Raw genomic sequence first — 19,940 nt, 5'->3', positions numbered from 1 at the left:
AGAGGACCTTGACTATCCACAACAACAGCACCCAATATTCAAAGACCTTCTGCAATAACCACCAAACAGGCCCTTCAGTCTCACAGCTTGAAACCAACACAGCTTATTCCACATTACAGCAGCTCTGTTGGTTATAAAGTTTTTTCATGAACTAGGCCAAAGTTGTCTACAAGACCTCCACCTACTGCCCTATGTATTCATCCCACTGGTTAAAGACCCTCCCTGAGTTCTACATGGCACAGATTAAGTCATAAATCTGCCTAAACCCTTCAACCCTCCCTTATTCGATTCATTCTTCCCCCTTCCTCACTGGCTTGTCTAGCCTCTCTGTAATTGTTTTCCCAGTTTTCCAGCCTTCTCTCTCACGGAGCTTATCCAGAATGAGACAGACATTGTCACCATGCAAAGCCCAGTCTCTCACTATGATTTTCAGTGGATCAAAGACAGACAAGGGTAGCAGGTACATGAATTTTAATGAGGGGGGTTGACAGCAGGTCTCTGCCCAGAGAGGTTGAGAATGGTAATCACCAGCTCTCAAGGTAGTCTTGGCCATTGCTTCTCATAAGACCAATCGGTATTTTCCTCTTTGCCGGAAATGCTTATCCTCATGTAGGACTGGAGGCAGCAGGCCTGATAATTTCTGCAATAGAGGTAGGGCTGTTCATTCTTTTTGCAAGAGGCCCTACAAATTCCACTGTTACCCATGCATCGAAGGATGTGGCGTTTGCCTAGCAAAAGAAAAAAAAAATACAAATAGTTAACTTCTACCTAGGAGTGACATAAATCTGATAAGTCGGGAAGCATCATAAAAACCTAAACGGGGAGCAGGGAGAAAACCTAAAGGGAAATAGTGACTTCTACTTCCAGAAAAAAAAGAGTCAATGTATTTTTCTCTATTTGTCCTGCTAAGTTCCATTTAAAACCCAGTGGGGCGGGGTGTGTGTGTGTGCGTGTGTGTGTGTGTGTGTGTGTGTGTACTCTGAAAGGTAAAGTAAAGAAGAACAAGGCAGGGACCTCAGGATCTAAGGAAGGACACAGTCATGGGTTTTCTTTTTGCCTCATCGATCCCAGACTTGTGCTGGAGAGACTGACAACCTGGAAATACAAACGAGTACAGACATAGAGTCCCAAGGAAAGTCTCCTCTCTCTAGCCAAAGAACCAGGAAAGGTCAACCCAGCAAGAAAGAACATTTTAGACAATAACCACTCAGCTCCAGGAAAAACCAAAGACAAAACTACACTCCCACTCATACATCCACCAAAGAAGGCTACGTGGGGAGCCTCGAACTCTGCTCTTTCCACTCTCTAAGGAGGTGTAACCTCCTAGAGTGGAACCCAAGTGGGGAGCGGGGACTATTATCACTGCTGAATGATCACAAGGCCAATCACCACCATGCAGTGTTGATAGGAATCATGTGGGGAGCCTCGACTTCCCCTATCTGGTGGGAAGAAGGCATCCCTCCCTCCACTTCCCTGATGGGGTGGTGACAGAAGGAGCCTAGTGCAGAGTCAAGACTTTCACCACCACACAGTACTAACAGGGCCACCACTCCCTGAGATGTGACTTGGAGGTCACACAGGGAACAGAATATCCCTCCCCATCCCAACCAAGGCAGTACCAGAGGAAATACACCTGGACTTCCACCCACCTGGCAGTAGCCAGGCAGCACCCCACTGTCCTCACCAGAGCCGTGTCAGAGGAGACAAGCCAACAAAGATCATTGAAATATGATCCAGCATCTCATAACATAATAATACCAAAAACGCCCAGGTTCCAGCAAAAATTACTCATCGTACTGAAAACCAGGAAAATCTCAACTTTAATGAAAAAAAAAAAAAAAAAAGACAATCAACAGAACTGAGAGTCACCCAAGTTGTGTGTATCTGTAATTCATTCCTTTGACTTCCGGGTAATATTCCACGGTATTAATGTAGTAGTCTATTTAATCATGTGTCCATTGAGGGCCATTTTGGTTGTTTCCAGGTCTATTGGGAGTTTGGGATTTTTTTTTAAAACCATGTGTTTCTTTATTTAACAACTTCTCCCCAAAAGGAAATGTTTTTGAAAATCCCTATCGTTGGCCGGGCGCGGTGGCTTAAGCCTGTAATCCCAGCACTTCGGGAGGCCGAGACGGGCGGATCACGAGGTCAGGAGTTCGAGACCATCCTGGCTAACACGGTGAAACCCCGTCTCTACTAAAAAATACAAAAAACTAGCCGGGCGAGGTGGCGGGCGCCTGTAGTCCCAGCTACTCGGGAGGCTGAGGCCGGAGAATGGCGTAAAAACCCGGGAGGCAGAGCTTGCAGTGAGCTGAGATCCGGCCACTGCACTCCAGCCTGGGCGACACAGCGAGACTCCGTCTCAAAAAAAAAAAAAAAGAAAATCCCTATCGTTTATAAATTAAAGAGGATCAACCTGATAATAGGTTTTATTTTCAATAAAATGACAGGAACATTTAAAACTACAATGGACTAAATAAAGAATTTTTTATACTCTTGCTTCTAGTAATAATAAAACAGGTAATTTAGAACATATATCTGGCAGATGAAAGGTGGACATTTTTTTTTCCCAAGACAGAGTCTTGCTCTGTTGCTTAGGTTGGAGTGCAGTGGCACAATCTTGGCTCACTGCAACCTCCGCCTCCCCAGTTCAAGCGATTCTCATTCCTCAGCCTCCCATGTAGCTAGGATTACAGGCGTACACCACCACACCCAGATAATTTTTATATTTTTAGTAGAGTAAGGGGTTTCTCCATGTTGGCCAGGCTGGTCTCGAACTGCTGACCTCAAGTGATCCACCCACCTCAGCCTCCCAAAGTCCACCACACCCAGCCTGGACACATTTTTTTAATTTGTCAGAAGGCATTAAAAGACAAAATAATGGAGAATGAGTGGGCCTAAACTAAGAAAAAAATTTGTTAAAATCACTATTTTTAATTTTAGTTGTTCTAATAGGTATGTAGTAGTGTCTCATTCTGGTCTTAATATGCATTTCCCTAATGGCTAATGATGTTGAACATCTTTTCAAGTGCTTATTTGCTATCTGTATATCCTCTTCAGTGAAATGTCTTTTCATATCTTTTGTCCATTTCTAATTGGATTATTACTGTTGAGTCTTTTTTTTTTTTTTTTTTTTTTGGGAGACGAAGTCTTGCTTTGTCACAGGCTGGAGGGCAGTGGCGCGATCTCAGCTCGTTGCAACATCCGCCTCCCGGGTTCAAGCAATTCTCCTGTCTCAGTCTCCTGAGTAGCTGGGATTACAGGTGTGCGCCACCACGCCCAGCTAATTTTTTTTTTTTTTTTTTTTTTTTTTTGAGATGGAATCTCTGTCACCCAGGCTGGAGTGCAGTGGCACTATCTCGGCTCACTGCAAGCTCCGCCTCCCGGGTTCACGCCCTTCTCCTGCCTCAGCCTCCCGAGTACCTGGGACTACAAGCACACACCCGCCACTCCACCTGGCTAATTTTTTGTATTTTTAGTAGAGGCAGGGTTTCACCGTGTTAGCCAGGATGGCCTCGATAACCTGACCTCGTGATCCGCCCACCTCGGCCTCCCAAAGTGCTGGGATTACAGGCGTGAGCCACCATGCCCGGCAATTACTATTGAGTCTTAAGAGTTGTTTCTATATTCCAGATACACGTTCTTTGTCAGATATATGGTTTGAAAATAATCTTGCTCTGTTGTAATTTGTCTTTTCAACCATCCTCTTCACAAAGTGAAGGGTGTTTCACAAAGTGAAAGTTTAAAATTTTGAGTAAGTCCAAGTTATTGATTCTCTTTCTTTTCTAGGCTGTTCTTTCGTATCTAAGACCTCTTCACCAAGCACTCGGTCTGAATGTTTTTTCCTATGCTTTCTTCTAGAAATTTTATAGTTTTACATTTTTTTTAATATATAATCCTTTAAAAATAATTTTCTTTAGAGATGGGGTCTTGCTGTTTTGCCCAAGCTGGAGTGCAGTGGCACAATCATAGCTCATTGTAACCTCAAACTCCTGGGCTCAAGCGATCTTCCCAAATCAGCCTCTCGAGTAGCTGGGAACTAGAGGCACATGTCGCCACACCCAGCTAATGTATTTTATTTTTTTAGAGATGGGATCTTGCTATATTGCCGAGGCTGGTCTGGAACTCCTGGGCTCAAATGATCCTTCCCTCTCAGCATCCTGAGTCACTGGGATTACAGGTGTGAGCCACCATGACTGGCTGTTATGATCCATTTTAAGTAAATATTTGTGAAAGGTGTGAGGTTTAGGTTTAGATTTTTGTTTGTTTTGTTTTTTGCCTGTAGATGTTCAATTGCTCCAGCATCATGTGTTGAAAAGGACCTTTCTTCCAATGAATTGCTTTTGCACCTCTGTCAAAAATCAGTTGGCTGTACTCCTATGAGGCTATTTCTGAGTTCCCTATTCTGTTCCATTGATTGATGTACCTGTCTCTCCAAGACCACACAAACTCAATTACTATTACTATACAATAAGCCTTAAAATCTGATAAAATAATTCTTCCAGCTTTATCCTTTTTCAATTTTGTTTTAGCTATTCTTATTCTTTTGCAGATTTCTCTTTAGGCAAGGTATAGACAGAATAGTCTGGTCTATAGCTAGAAAAAAAATCCTGCTGGGATTTTGACATAAATGAATATGTCAATTTGAGGAGAATTAACATCTGCTATTTGAGTCTTACAAGATAGGAAGATGGTGTGTCTCTTCATTTATTTAGCTCTTATTTCTTTTATCAATATTCTATAGTTTTCAGCATATAATTTCTGTACATAGTTTGTTAGATGTACACGTAAGTGTTTTATTTTCTTGGAGTGACTTTGAATGGTATTATATTTTTAATTTCAGAGTGCACATGTTCATTGCTATTATATAGAAATACAATTGATTTGTGTATGTTTACCTTGTGTCCTGTGACCTTACTGAACCTACTAATTAGTTTTAGGTGTTTTGCCTTTGCTTTTGTTTTGTTTTGTTTTTTGTTTGTAGATTTCTTAGAATTTTCTACATAAACCATTATGACATCTTCAAACAGACACCATTTTATTCCTTCCTGTCTAATCTGCATGCCTTTCATTTCATCTTCTTGCCTTAATGCAATGGGTAGAAATACTCAGAACTAAAAGGAACAAATTATTGATACACATAGTGTGGATGGATCTCAAGAGCTTAATGCTGCTTAGCTGGGCACGGTGCTCAGGCCTGCAATCCCGGCACTTTGTGAGGTTGAGGTGGGAAGATCACTTGAGCTCAGGAATTCGAGACCAGCCTGGGTGACATGGCAAAAACCCATCTCTACAAAAAATACAAAATTAGCCACACGTAGTGGCACACATTTGTAGTCCCAGCTACTGGGGAGGCTGAGGTGGGAGGATCGCTTGAGCCCGGGAGGCAGAGGTTATGGTGAGCTAAGATCACACCACTGCACTCCAGCCTGGGCAACAGAGCCAGACCCTGTCTCAAAAAAAAAAAAAAAAAAAAAAAGAGCATAATGCTTAGCCAAAAAAAAAAAAAAAAAAAAAAGTCAATCACGAACTCTCACATATGATTCTATTTATTCAACAATGTCAAATGACAAAACTATAGAGATGGGAAAACAGATTAGTGGTTGCCAAGGGTTAAGCATGGTGACAGTGCATGGGGATAGGGAGGAAGGCTGGTATGACTTTAAAGGAGCAACAGGAGGCAGATCTTCGTGGTGATGGAACAGTTCTGCAGCTTGATCATGATGCTGGTCACATCTGCACATGATGAAATGGCATGGAAGTATACACATATATTGTACCAATATCAGTTTCCTGGTTTTCATATTGCATTACAGTTATGTAAAATCTAAGCATTGGAGGAATCTGGGTGAAGAGTACACAGGACCTCTCTCGTAACTTCCTGTGAATCTACAATTATTTCAAAATAAAAAGTAAAAATATGAATAAATAAAATAACCTAAGGGGCTACAGAGAGATTAAAAAAACAAAATCTAAAAAACAAGAACCCCTAGGAGACCAATCCTAGCTCCCATTTTACTTGCTGTGTACCCTGGGGCAAGTTTCTGCGACTCTGTTCTACCCTTTTTCTCATATGTACAGTGTAGACTGGAAAAACAGCTAACCCCTAGAATTGTGAGGATTAGTGGCTGAATATATAGAAAGCAATAAGGGACTGACACATGGTAAGAACTAAATGAATGTTAACTATTATTGTTGTTTTAAATTATCATTTGAGCAAGACCCAGAAACTCCTCTGCATCCTTGCTAACCCTGCCAGCCAGAACCACGTATACCTGACACAGTGGTCCTCTGCTCCCTCCAGCCCAGAAAGTTCTCCACCCAGATTCTTGGAACCTGGAGTCAGCTGTTTGTGCCCCCACCAGATCCACTCAGGCTTTCACTTGTGAATTCACTATTCATATTCAAGAAACACTCACTAAAACGCATTCATGTCCAGCGCTGGGCTTAACATCAGGCATGCAGATGTAAATAAAACATCATCTCAGCCCCTATGGATTTCCACCTAATATGTGTGTGTTTGGGGGATTGCTGGAAAGGGGACAATAACTCAAATAATTACACAACAACATAATACGTGTCATAATTTCTTAAGAGTGACAGTTTGTGAAGCCAATCAGAACTCAGTTTGGAGAAAGAGTGATAACCTAGAAAAGGGACATCAAATTCTCCATAGCCTTTAAGGAGCCAGTAAGCAGAGAAAGAAATGTTGAGTGCTGAGGGAAATTACGGTTCAAGCTAGAATTGTATACTTAGCTAAAATTTTCTTAACAGATGATATGGTCTGGCTGTGGCCCCACTCAAATCTCATCTTAAATTGTAGCTCCCATAATCCCCACATATCATGGGAGGGACCTGGTGGGAAGTAATTGAATTATGGGGGTAGGTGTTTTGTGTGCTGTTCTCGCGATAGTGAGTAAGTCTTGTGCGATCTGGCCAGGCGCGGTGACTCATGCCTGTAATCCTAGTACTTTGGGAGGCCAAGGTGGATGGGATACTTGAGGCCAAGAGTTCAAACAAGCCTGGCCAACATGGTGAAACCTTGTCTCTAGGAAAGAATACAAAAATTAGCCAGGCATAGTGGTGCATATCTATAATCCCAGCTACTTAGGAGGCTGAGGCAGGAGAATTGCTTGAACCTGGGAGGTGAGGCTACAGTGAGCCAAGACCGTGCCACTGCACTCCAGCCTGGGCAAGAGAATAAGACTCTGTCTAAAAAAAAAAAAGAAAAAGAAAAAAAAGGAAAAAAAAGTCTCACAAGATCTGATGGTTTTATAAAGGGCAGTTCCCCCACACACACAGTTTTGCCTGCTGTCATGTAAAATGTGCCTTTGCTCCTCCTTTGCCTTCTGCCATGATTGTGAGGCCTCCCAGCCATGGGAAACTGAATCATTCAACCTCTTTTTCTTTATAAATTACCCAGTCTTGGGTATTTCTTCATAGCAGTATGAAAATGGACTAACACAATAGATAAGCATACATTTAGATATTTTCAGAAGTAAACCCGCTGAGAGACTTGATTACCAACAGGAGCTTCTTAAGTGTAAATTACAAGGGTTTAAAAATATAGTTCAATAGAATGAATAAGATCTGGTATTTGATAGCACAACAGGTGACTGTAGTTCACAATAATTTATTGTACATTTTAAAATAGCTAAAAGAGTATAATTGGATTTTATGTAATACAAAGAAGAGATAAATGCTTGAGGTGATGGATACCCCATTTACTCTGATGTGATGAGTATACACTGAATTCCTGTATCAAACTATTTCATGTACCCCATAAATATATACACCTGTGTATTATAGAAATTAAAATAAAGAAATTTTAAATAAAAAAATTCACCAAAAACAACAAAATAAACTACAAGAAGAAAGAAAAGATTTCTTATATGAAAGTCTGAGAATCAACCTGAAACAATAATAGATATGGTATGGGAAATCAGAGCATGGTAGATAAGAGGTGAGTCACAACCACAGTGTAAAATATTAAATTTAGGCAGATATCTGTAATTTGAAAATTGGAATTTGGAAGAAGTGTCCTCTATTCTACATGTATGCTGATTAGGATCAGCTGAGATCCCTCCACTCTGACATTATCCTCCCTAAATACGTGAAATGCAGACTTTTAACACAAATTTTTAAAATTTTTTTCTGATGTTCAGAGACAGCCTTTCCACTGTTCACGTTTCACTTCATGTGAGTGGTAAGAACAATAATGATCATTATCATTCTTTTCTTTTTGTTTTTAACCTAACCTGAGTCAATTCTCTCTGCCTTCTATTTTTGTAAAATATAGACACTAGAAGACACCATCCCAAATGAATTTAGACAATGTTATTGTAAATTTCAAAAATAAAATAAAATAAAACTGAAAAAAAAAGCTACTGCTCTCACCTTAATCTGAATGAATGTGAATACACAATACAATAAACAAACATTTCTGCCTTAGACCGCAGGAATACAAATTAACAAACTGCTAGACAAGACCATTATTCTGCTAGATGGAGAGTGAGGAAAGTCTAAAAGAGGCAAGGAATGGTATCACCTCACTGTTTTCTCAACTTAAAAATCCTTTTTCTACTCCAGATCTCCGCTCAGGCCTCATTTTAGGATTCCCTGAGAATTGTTCCTTTCTTGTAGAATGCCCAGAATCAGGTGATAATCCAATGTCTGCATTACTCAGTGACAGTTTAGTACCTACTTTCTATCAAAGAAACAAGACAAATAACAAAAGACAAAAAAAAAAAAAAGAACTCAGTTTGATCCCCTGCTCTATCTTAATACTGTGTGACTTGGGCTAATTATATCACCTCTCTGGGCCTCAGTTTCCTAATAAGTAAAATAGGGATGATAAGAGGATTGTTGTAAGAATGGAATGACACATAGCAAGGGTCAATGAGAACTATTATTACAGCTATTATAATTATTAAGAAATAATAAGACAGGGCTGGATGTGGTGGCTCATGACTGTAATCCCAGCACTTTGGGAGGCTGAGGCAGGTGGATCACTTGAGCCAAGGAGTTTGAGAGCAGACTAAGTGACATAGTAAGACCCTACCTCTAAAAAAAAAAAAATAGAAAAATTAGCCAGGCATGTTGGCACGCACGTGTAGTCCCAGCTACTCAGGAGGCTGAGGTGGGAGGATGGCTTGAGCCTGGGAGGGTGAGGCTACAGTGAGCCATGATTGCACCACTGCACTCCAGCCTGGGCAACCAAGCAAGACCTTGTCTCAAAAAAAGAGAGAGAGATAGTGAGACAGAGTTTATGTGAAGACTTTCATGGGTGGGAGCATCAACTGAGCTTTGAAGGATGAGAGGGCATTCATCACAGAGGTGAGCTGAGTGTTGGGGACCAGCCGGAGGGAGCCATGAACAAACACAATGTGGGGGACAGGAGAGGATGGCAAGAGGGTGGCAGTGGCTGAAGAGAAGGTATGTGAGGGACAGTCATGGGAGGTGAAACCAGGTCACCATGTGAAGGCTTTGAATGTCCAGACCCTGGGTGGTGATGAGCAAAGGAAGAAATCTAAGCAGGAAAATGACACAGAGAAACTTCCTACTAAGAATCCTTCTAATAATAGAGATTAATGCAGAGAAAACCTGAGGGTAGGGAGACCAGCGAGGAAACATTTTTGATGGTCTCACCCCAGGCCTGGGAGCACAGGTAGCTCTCATGGGCAGCCTAAGTGTCCCAGCTCCCAGAGAGGCAGTAAAACTGTGAAAAGATTATGCAGCTCCTGTCTCTGAAGTGGGCTGAAAAATACGTTGTGAACCTAAATATACATCAACAGATGAAGGGATAAAGAAAGTTTGCATATACACACAATGGAATACTATTTGGCCACAAAAAAAGCATGAAGTTCTGTCATTTGTGGCAACATAGATGAGCATGATGTTAATTGAAACAAACCAGATACAGAAAGATAAATATTACTTGTTCTCACTCTTATGTGGAAGCTTAAAAATGTGGATCTCATTGAAGTAGAGAGTAGAATTGTGTTTATCAGAGACTGGGAAGGGTAAGTGGGAAAGGAGAATACAGAGAAGCTGGTTAACAGATACAAAATCACAGCTAGATAGGGGGAGTAAGTTCTAGTGTTCCATAGCTTTGTAGGGTGACTGTAGTTAACAATCATTTATTGTGTATTTTCTTTTTTCTTTTTTCTTTTCTTTTTTTTTTTTTTGAGACAGAGTCTTGCTCTATCGCTCAGGCTAGAGTGGAGTGGTGCGAACTCAGCTAACTGCAACCTCCGCCTTCCAGGTTCAAGTGATTCTCCTGCCTCAGCCTCCCAAGTAGCTGGGATTATAGCCACCATGCCTGGCTCAATTTTCATATTTAGTAGAGACAGGGTTTCACCATGTTGACCAGCTGGTCTCAAACTCCTGACTTCATGGTGATCCACCCGCCTTGGCCTCCCAAAGTGCTGGGATTACAGGGGTGAGCCACCCACACCCAGTCTATTGTGTCTTTTCGATTAGCTAGAAAGAGGACTTTGAATGTTTCCAACACAAAGAAATGATAAATGTTTGAGGTGATGGATATGCTAATTACCCTGATTTGATGGTTACACTTTCTATACGTGTATTGAACTATCACGTTGTACACCATAAATATGTGCAATTATTATTTGTGAATTAAAAATAATTTTTTAAAAGAAATGGATTATCAGCCAGAGTAGGATCCAATACCAGGCACAACCCTAACATTTGAAGGTCCCGGGGCAAGAAGGCAAATGAAGGCTACTGTGTCATGTCATTTGTCTGCATGCTTAAATGTTTTAATCAAGCTAATAAAAAGAATACATAAAAGATATCTAGCTTCGTTTACAAGATAGCCCTTCATAATAACCTGAAAGGTCAGGTTTGAATTTATAATTCTCTGATTCCTCAGAACTCCATGCAGGAACATGGCATTCCGAGGGGAGCCTGCCCAGCCCACAGCTCACCTCTCTTCTCACCCATCCTCAGCTCTGCCCACAGACCCTGCAAACAAGAGCATCCCTTGATGCTTCTCCTGCCTAGGGGTTGGCACCCAGTGGGCCCAACCCTCCAAGGATGGACCTTGAGGAAAGGCCCCTGCAGCTCCTTGAAGCAGGCACAAGGTTTCTCTGGGCAGGCAATCCCAGGACCCAGCTATTCAAAGCATGGCCCAGAAAGGGAGGAGGGTAGGCAAAGGCTCCTCGTGGGCATATTCCCCTTGCCCCCAGCAACTCCTCACCGCATGAGGAGGGACTTAGCCAGAGGAGGCCCAGAGTCAGATCGAGATCAGAGGAGAGGCCCCTCTTTCCAGAGTCTAAGAGCGGAAATATTGAGCTGAGAGCAAATAGTCTTCCTGGACGATAGTGAACTCCTTCTGTCTGTCTCTATGCCATGCATCATGCTTTATCGAGCACTCTTGGTCCCTGGCCTCACTGCAGAGGACACAGTTCAGGGGTGAACAGCTGTGTTGGTTAAATGGGGCCCAGAGAATAGGACTTGAGATAATGAAGCCTGGGAAGACACCCAGATCCTCTAGGTTCCCAATCAGGATTCTTAAATGTTCCCCACGAGTGAGTCTTCTTCCGGGCTGAAGTACCAGTTCAGATGAGTCAGGCTTCTGTCTCCCTCAGAGTCTAACACCGTTAGAAGGCACACAGCTCATATTTCATAAATCCTTGAATAAATCAATGAACAATAGCTGATGACATTTGTTGAGTGCTTACCTTTGCATTAGTATGTCATTTCATCCTTACTGCAATCCTGAAACAGATTCTACTATTACTCTTATTTACAGAGGAGGAAGATAAAGTTCTGTGAGGTTTATATGCAGAGTCTGCCAGTAGAAAGTGGCAGAGCTGAGGTGAACATGAGTGAATGGATCGATGAAAGAATGGAAAAAATGAATAATGAACAAATTCATATATAAGTAAGCAAATCATGTGCTTTATCTTTTTTTAGTACTTAGACACCTTCTAACCCCTGGGGCTGGGCCTCCTGAGCACTAGAAAGCATCAGCTGGTTTCTCTAGAATCCCAAGGATTTGGGTTATATTCAGCCCCATCCACCCTCAGCCCATTCACTCTCAAAATGGACTAACTCTCCCAGCCTAAGGATTCTCCCACTCTCTAGGCATCTGCTATGCCTTTAAATCTCTCAGCTCCCACCATGTTCTCCCCACTCCACTCCTGACTCAATAGCCTCTCCTGCAGTTGGTAGATGGGGAATCATCTTCAAGACCGTAGTGATCACACCATCGCTATGACCCAGCCCTAGTGACTTCTCTCGACTACCTCTTCACCTCCCCTACCATCCCCCCACCCTCAATCCATTTGGGGTATCGTTCCTTATGACTGACAGACACCAGAAATAAATTTGTGAGTTTTAATTAAATGTGGAGCCTAAACAATCTGAAACAAAGTCATTTCTATCCATTATGTATATTTCTCTTCGGTTGTGGAGCTGTTGTGGACATCCGAGGAGTGGTCCAGCCAAGGATGCCATGAATTGTTACTGGTTGGATTGTTAAATAACGACTAGGGACACAGCACCGTTTGCGATTTCGGCAGCGTATGATGCTGTCTTCACCATCTTTGCACAACAACCGGCAGTGTCCATCCATCCAACACTCTACTTTGGGGCATACGAACAACAATTAAGCAGATGTTAGTATCCCTCAAGTGGAGAGAAAAGAGAAGGCAGAGGAGGAACAGGAAGACAGGGAAGAAGAGAAGAAAGCCAGTTAAGTGAGTAATGCCAGACCCAGTCCCAGGAAAAGAGAGAAGAGACCTTGAGAGGGAAGAGAACTGAGACAATGGTTCCAACTGAGAACTCCGAAGTTTTCGGGGGAGCCTTTTTTGGACTTCTCACCCTTCTGTCTTCCTATCCCCAACTTCCTATTCCTTACTTTGGAATCAAATGAAGCTAATTAATGTCCCACCTAGCAGAGCTAGGAGTGAAGGTAAAAGGACATGAAAACCTGTAATATTAGGGAAAAGAGGATTCACTCACATTACACAGACCCGGTGTCTTATCAATAACCTGACCCTGTTTAACATAAGCCAAACAAGCCTCAGCTCCAGCCGCAGCTCAATCTCCAATCTTCCTTGACCCTATATTAACCCAATTCAAACTCAAACTCATTCAGGCCTACCTTAATTAGAACTCCCAGCCTTACTCAACTCAATGCCCCTAAGCCCCAACTCCAGGTCAAACCCTAATCTAATCCAATCTAACCCTAATCTAATCAAGTCACTAACCTCAATTCCCAGCAGTATCCCATCACCAAGCTGAACCCAAACACCCTGCAGCATCCAGCACTGACTCCCAGCCTCAGCCCAAGCCCCAGTCTAATCCCCGACACCAGCTCCACTCAACCCCAAATCCCATCCTCTCTCCAACTCTGCCCTAAACCTTCAGGGAAGCCCAGCTCCTCACCTCCTGCTCATCCTGACATTCCTTCTATCACCCCAATCCCAAGGTTTTTCCTCCACATCACAACTCACCCCAACCTCCACTCTAGTCTCCCAAAGCCCTCAATAAGTCCCCAACTTGCACCCATGCTTTGCCCCTCAAACCTCTCCCAAGCTCCCACCAGGATACCACCCTGGCCCTCAAGTGCCAGATGCTCCAAACGTCTATCATCCCACCACTCTGGCAAAAAAGAATCAGAGAGAGATATTAACCTGAGATGATCCTGGGGAAACTTCCCAAAGTTGCAGGAGAGAAGGAAAGGCTTTACATGATGCCCACAGTGAGAGAGGAGGGAAAGATGGGAAGTCCATGACCAGGAGCCCAGACCCCTGAGAGAGGCTCACGTTACCTGATATCACTGGTACTTCTGTGGCCAGAAGGATGGCAAGAAACAAGAAAAGAAATTTCATGGCTGGCAGACCTGAGAGGAGGAGGCGCCTGAGCTGCAGGGGAAGGAAATAGGGTTCCCTGCAGCAGCGCAGAGATGAGCTTTGCTTTTATCAGCAGGGCTGTGGGCAGTGAATTAGAACAGGAGGGGATTTATATGAGGTCATCCAGGCCAAAGGACAGTGTGTAGCAGATGTCTCAGCAAAGCACAAGATGAGAGTGTGGGAAACTGGCCAGTACCAGTGCCAGTAAAGGGACAGGCCAATTAAAGCCATTTGGCCTTTGAGAGCCACAAAGGAATTAATTAATACATAATAAATATATATCAAGAAATATTTAACTTAAAAATTACTTTGCATTTCTCTGATAAATAGTAAGAACATTTATTCAACACTGGTCTTTTTATTTCTTCGTTTTGAATTATTCAGTCAGATATCTGGACAATTCTATTGGGGTGTTGTTGTATACTTGCTGATTTGCAAGAACTCTTCAGTGCTGTTATTATATCAACTGTCTTGTCATGCTTGGTGACAATATTGTTCTCCATGATTATGTTCTGTTTTAAAATATATTTTTTGCCTATAAATGTTTAAATCATATTTAAATCTTAAAAACTAAATAAACAGGCCAGGTGTGGTGGCTCACACCTGTAATCCCAGCACTTTGGGAGTCCAAGACGGGGAGATCACAAGGTCAGGAGTTCGAGACCAGCCCAGCCAACATGGTGAAATCCCATCTCTACTAAAAATATAAAAATTTGCTGGGCATGGTGATGGGTGCCTGTAATCCCAGCTACTAGGGAGGCTGAGGCAGGATAATTGCTTGAACCTGGGAGGCAGAGGTTGCAATGAGCTGAGATTGTACTATTGCACTATAGCCTGGGTGACAGAGTAAAACTCCACCTCGACAATACAAATAAAAAGTTTTTAAAAAATAAATTAAACAAGAATTACTTATTCTCTGCTTTCTAACAGAAGGATACACATGTGTAATGTCTTTCGGGACTCTGAACTTGCCAATCTTGTTTCCAGTTCAGGGCCTTAGCAGTTGTCATCTGCTCTCCCTGTAAAGCTCTTTCTCCAAATCTTCCCACGAAAATCTCCTGCTCATCATTCCATATCATCCCAAATGTCACCTTCTTGGAGAGGCTTTCCCTGGTCACCTTAGGTAACGATATTCCAACCCTCAGTCACTCTGGACTGTAATAACTTGGTTTATGATCTTCATATATGTATCCATTCTTTCAAATTTTATTTTACATATTTGATCTTTGTCTCTCCACTTAGAATGTCAGAAACCTGGCTTATAACCCCAGTACCCATAACATCACCTGGTGTATTAAAATACTTATTCAACTGTTTTAACTGATATTCCCCCCAAACAAGAATGACTCCAAAAGACAGACATGGATTTCTTTTTTATGTAAAAGTCTGGGTATGCGGTTAAGTGTGACGGCTTCACCATTCAGCAGGGAGCTAAGTTTCCTTTTGGCTTGATGCTCTGCCATCCTCATGAAGAGGCTGCTTCGTGTGATGACCATGAGCTGCTCCAGTTCCCACCGTCAAGTTCCCATCCAGTCATCAGGAAAGGAGGAGCGATGGAAGTGAAATGCAACACCCTTCCTTTTAAGGACACCACTCAGAAGTTGCACCCTTCAGCTTGGCACCGTGGCTCACACCTGTAATCCCAGCACTTTGGGAGGCCAAGATCGATGGATCACTTGAGGTAGGATTTTGAGACCAGCCTGGCCAACCTGATGAAATCTGTCTCTACTAAAAATACAAAAAATAAATAAATAAACTTAGCCAGGCGTGGTGGTGGGCGCCTGTAATCCCAGCTACTCAGGAGCCTGAGGCAGGAGAATGTCTTGAATCCAGGAGGTGGAGGGTGCAGTGAGCTGAGATTGCACCATTGTACTCCAGCCTAGGCAACAGGGTGAGACACCGTCTCTCCAAAAAATAATAATAATAAGTTACACCCTTTGCTTCCAATTCTGGCCACCTCCCAAAGCTCATTCAGACCATCATGCCCAGCTGCAAGGGAGGCTGGAAATACTTTCTTTATTCTAGGCAACCATTTCTAGCTAAAATGTACGGGTTGTTTTACTAAGAAAGGAAAGAGATACACGGGGGGGTGGAGTTCTAGCAATATTGGACATACCTGGCATTAAATATTAAATAATATTTAATAAATATCTGTAGGCAATAAATAATAAATATAACTCACTTTAATAAATAATTATAGATAAGAAATAACTTATACATTGAATAAGTATATGTTATTCTATGAGAAGTGATCTAGTGGGAAGGCTATGAGAAGTGATCTAGTGGGAAGGCTATGAGAAGTGATCTAGTGGGAAGGAAACCCAAGTCCCTGTAACTCCAGGGCTTTGGGAGGCTGAGAGGGGAAACTGCTTGAGCCCAGGAGTTCCAGGCCAGCCTGGGCAACATATGTGACCTCCTCACTACAAAAAAATTTTTTTTAATTAGCCAGGTGTGGTGGTACACACCTTAGTCCCTGCTACTCAGGGGGTCAAGATGGGAGGATCGATTAAGTCTTGGAGTTCAAGGCTGCAAAATGTTCAGTTGTTTTTCTGCCTCTCCCGCAGCTAGAATATGAACACGTGGGTAGGTTCAGCCAATCAGATGACTCCATCCTATTTTTTGAATCAGGTGCTCATGATTCCAGGAAGAAGGAACAGTAGAGAATTTATCTTAGCAAAGGAGCCTGTCATGATGTCCAGTGTCCAAGGGCAATAGGGAAGCCGGGCAAATAGGGGTAGAGTTTAGGGTCCTGAGCAACAGTGTTTGGTGGCAGCTGTGTCCTCACTAGACTGGGTCCATGGGGTGATTTTTCACTCTGGGTCCTCCTACCCTTCCTCCCTGATTGCTACCCGTTTTCTAAGCCTTGCTCTAGGAATTCTCTGAACTTCCAAACAGCCAAAAGATGCCCTTTGCTAAACACCCTTATGGATGCAGTGACCACAGGCAAGTTGTTCAACCAGTTTTGGAGATAGTAATACTGGCTCATGGTTTGTTGTGACCTTTAAGTGATAAGTGCCTATCTGGAGTTCAAAACAGTGCCTGGCAGGTAGGAAGTGCTCAATACATTTTAGTTACAATTTCTTTGTTTCGAGGTAAGGGAGGAGGGAATTTAGAGCCTTGAGCGCTTCTGACCTCAACAGCCTCAGTGAAAACGAAGCCTAGTTTCTCTGCTGTGTTGGGGATTAGGTCTTGGAGAAAATGGGCAGGATCTCGAGAAGCCCCTGTCGGGCACGGAGGAGATACACTGGGCAGAGGAGGACCTGTGATCAGGGCTGGATGGCCCAATAGGAGGACTGAGCACCTGCCCAGGCTCCGGGCACTGACAAGGCATGGGCAAAATAAAAGGCAGAAAATCTAAAGAACCCCCTTCAACTTCAGCAGATAGGAATGTTTTGTATCATTTCACAGAAGTAAAATTGTATTTCAGAGTTGAGTGTTGTTTTATTTTGAATTCCACTGGGAGCGCTGTAAACTTCTTGGTGTTTAACGTCACTAAAGGTGTTCGTGAGGACTTGCTTGCTGTGTGACGGAGCTGACCAGGATGAGGAAATTTGGGGGTGCTATCCAGCAGTGTGATGAACACACCAGGCATGCAATTTGGTCCAAGACTGAGCAACTTATCATGTGTCCTTGACGTGTCATGCAACATCTACAAGGCTCAGTATTGAAATGATACATCATAGGAGAGGGGTTACAAGTCTATATTCTGGAGTTAGTCTCCTGGCTGTGTTAACTTATAAAAGTTACTTAAAGCTGGGCGCAGTGGCTCACGCCTGTAATCCCAGCAATTTGAAAGGTTGAGGTAGGCGGATCATTTGAGGCCAGCTGTTTGAGACCAACCTGGCCAACATGGTGAAACCCAATCTCTACTAAAAAATACAAAAATTATCCAGGTGCGGTGGGACATGCTTGTAATCCCAGCTATTCAGGAAGCTGAGGCAGGAGAGTTGCTTAAATTCTGAAGGCAGAAGTTGTAGTGAGCAGAGATCACACCACTGCACTCCAGCCTGGACAAAAGTGTGAGACTCTATCTCAAAACAAACAAAAAAAAAGTTACTTAACCTCTCTGAACCTCAGTTTCTTCTGCTATAAAATGGGGATAATAATATTTCATAGGGTTGATGTCAGGATTAAATGAGTGTAATCACATAAGGCACTTCAAACAATACCTGATATTTGACTTCAATATAGATATCTGGTGTTATTATTGTACTAGAACAGAAGTTCCCAACCTGGAGGTTCCAGGCATTTCCTCACTATAGCTCTTTTCAATATTTCATAAGCCTTCTTAGGAATCCCTGTTTGCAAAGGACTGCCCAGGGAGTACTGTGATGACTCAGAAAAATGGCTTTGACCAACATAAGGAGAAATTGAAAAAGATGATTTAATTGCTATAGAACATTTACATTTCAGTAGCTGCGTTTATATTTGTGTTGTATTTTGTTTATGTGTACTTACATGTATATGTGTAGATTTGTAATTTTATGTATTTTCTGCATATTCTATGTATGTTTATATGTATTTTGTGTGAGTACTTGAATGTGTATGTGTACACACATTGATTCTTGCATTAGTTTGCATGTAGACATGTAGAACATGTGTTTCTGTGTTGTTTAGTATCTGTGTACATGTGCATCTGTTCTCAGATCTCCAAATGCCATAGCCTGAGCTCCAGTCAGCTCAGTCCCTTTGTTCCTCTCAGGTCTCTACATCCTGTGACTCTGGAACATGACAGTTGTTTGGTGATTCTTCTATTCAGCTGGGAAATCTGGGCCAAGGCTAAGGGAAGTGCAGGGAGCATCGTGGCCAAGAAGCAGAGGCCACTAGGGGAAAAGAGGCCAGGAGATAAGAGATGAGGGAATCTTAGTCAGAGAGCCAACTTGGCCCATAATTGCTGCCTGATATCTCCTGGGGCCCACCAAGACTAGAACAGACTGTAGCCTCAGCCTTTGTAATGCCTCCCACATGGGTACAGCCTGGCCTGGCCAGTTCTGAAGACTGGACACCACCCACTCCCTCGAGTCTGTGCAGTTGCCTTTGTAAGTCCTTGAAAAGCCACCCACTCCCTGCAGCCTAAATTCCACAGTAGGGAGAGTGGGGAACTATTCATACTAGTTATCAAGTTCCCAGGAAGGAATTCACACAGGCCAGGTATTTTTACCTTATCTCGTTTACTCCTCCCACTAACCTATTAGGTTAATAATATGACAAAAAGGTGAAAGAAATAAGAGTCATAATGTCACAGCCTTTAATGGACGTCTTTCACTTCCATGCATTTACACCATCTCCTTCCTTTCCCAGTGAGGCAGGAAAAGTGTCCAGGCAAGGGTAGGTGGCTCAGAGAAAGATAATATGAGGACCAAGTTTGCATAAAAGTGTGATGCAGCTTTTTTAGAATGGCTGGATTCCAGAGAAATCCTCTATGCCAGCATATCCCCAACTGTGTCCTGTTTCAAGCAGTGTTCCATGGAAAAAATAAATGCTAGTGAGAATATTTATCCTACAATTTATTAGAATATTAACAGTCACACACTAGCTATGAATGCCCCATACACTCAAGCCTCAGGAAATGCTGTAATTACTTGTTTATTTTAAGTGCAGCTTCAAGACACTACTTGCCAAAGTTAGTGAGATGTCCAGTGTCAGTTATTATTGGGATTTCATGCCGTCCTCCACTTGATCCCACTAGGACCCCATGGTTCTGGGAAATGGGGAAGGATCTGGTCCTTATTCCATGATGATGATCTTTATTTCCTTGCTCTTCATGGTTGGGATATTGCTGATGGACTCCATTGGCTGTTCATTGGATAGCTGTGTGTGTGTGTGTGTGTGTGTGTGTGTGTGTGTGTGTGTGTGTATGTGTGTTTCTTGAGACAGAGTTTCACTCTTGTTGCCCAAGCTGGAGTCCAATGGCACGATCTCAGCTCACTGCAACTTTCACCTCCTGGGTTCAAGCAATTCTCCTGCCTCAGCCTCCCGAGTAGCTGAGATTACAGGCGCATGTCACCAGGCCCAGCTAATATTTTGTATTTTTAGTAGAAACGGGATTTCACCATG

General features: G+C 42.7%; 4 protein-coding genes across 8 annotated transcripts in view; 3 read left to right on the top strand and 1 right to left on the bottom strand.

The window, feature by feature from the left end:
- LOC126964308 (cytochrome c oxidase subunit 4 isoform 2, mitochondrial) overlaps positions 1–19,940 on the top strand; it is a 393,425-nt gene that overhangs the window by 139,193 nt on the left and 234,292 nt on the right. The gene's annotated exons all lie outside the window — the stretch shown is intronic.
- HM13 (histocompatibility minor 13) overlaps positions 1–19,940 on the top strand; it is a 182,831-nt gene that overhangs the window by 32 nt on the left and 162,859 nt on the right. The window lies entirely within an intron of this gene.
- REM1 (RRAD and GEM like GTPase 1) overlaps positions 1–19,940 on the top strand; it is a 753,594-nt gene that overhangs the window by 630,188 nt on the left and 103,466 nt on the right. The gene's annotated exons all lie outside the window — the stretch shown is intronic.
- LOC126964341 (beta-defensin 119) lies at positions 455–13,989 on the bottom strand. Its single transcript, XM_050807402.1, has 2 exons — positions 13,802–13,989; positions 455–728 (listed from the first exon to the last, which is right to left on the bottom strand). The coding sequence occupies exons 1-2, from the start codon at positions 13,860–13,862 to the stop codon at positions 535–537; spliced, it is 255 nt and encodes an 84-aa protein (XP_050663359.1). The 5' UTR covers positions 13,863–13,989; the 3' UTR covers positions 455–534.

The sequence above is a fragment of the Macaca thibetana genome, chromosome 10 (genome assembly GCF_024542745.1).
Source record: "Macaca thibetana thibetana isolate TM-01 chromosome 10, ASM2454274v1, whole genome shotgun sequence".
NCBI lineage: Eukaryota > Metazoa > Chordata > Mammalia > Primates > Cercopithecidae > Macaca > Macaca thibetana.
The sequence above is the reverse complement of the archived record's forward strand: the minus strand, read 5'-3'. Positions and strand labels throughout refer to the sequence as shown.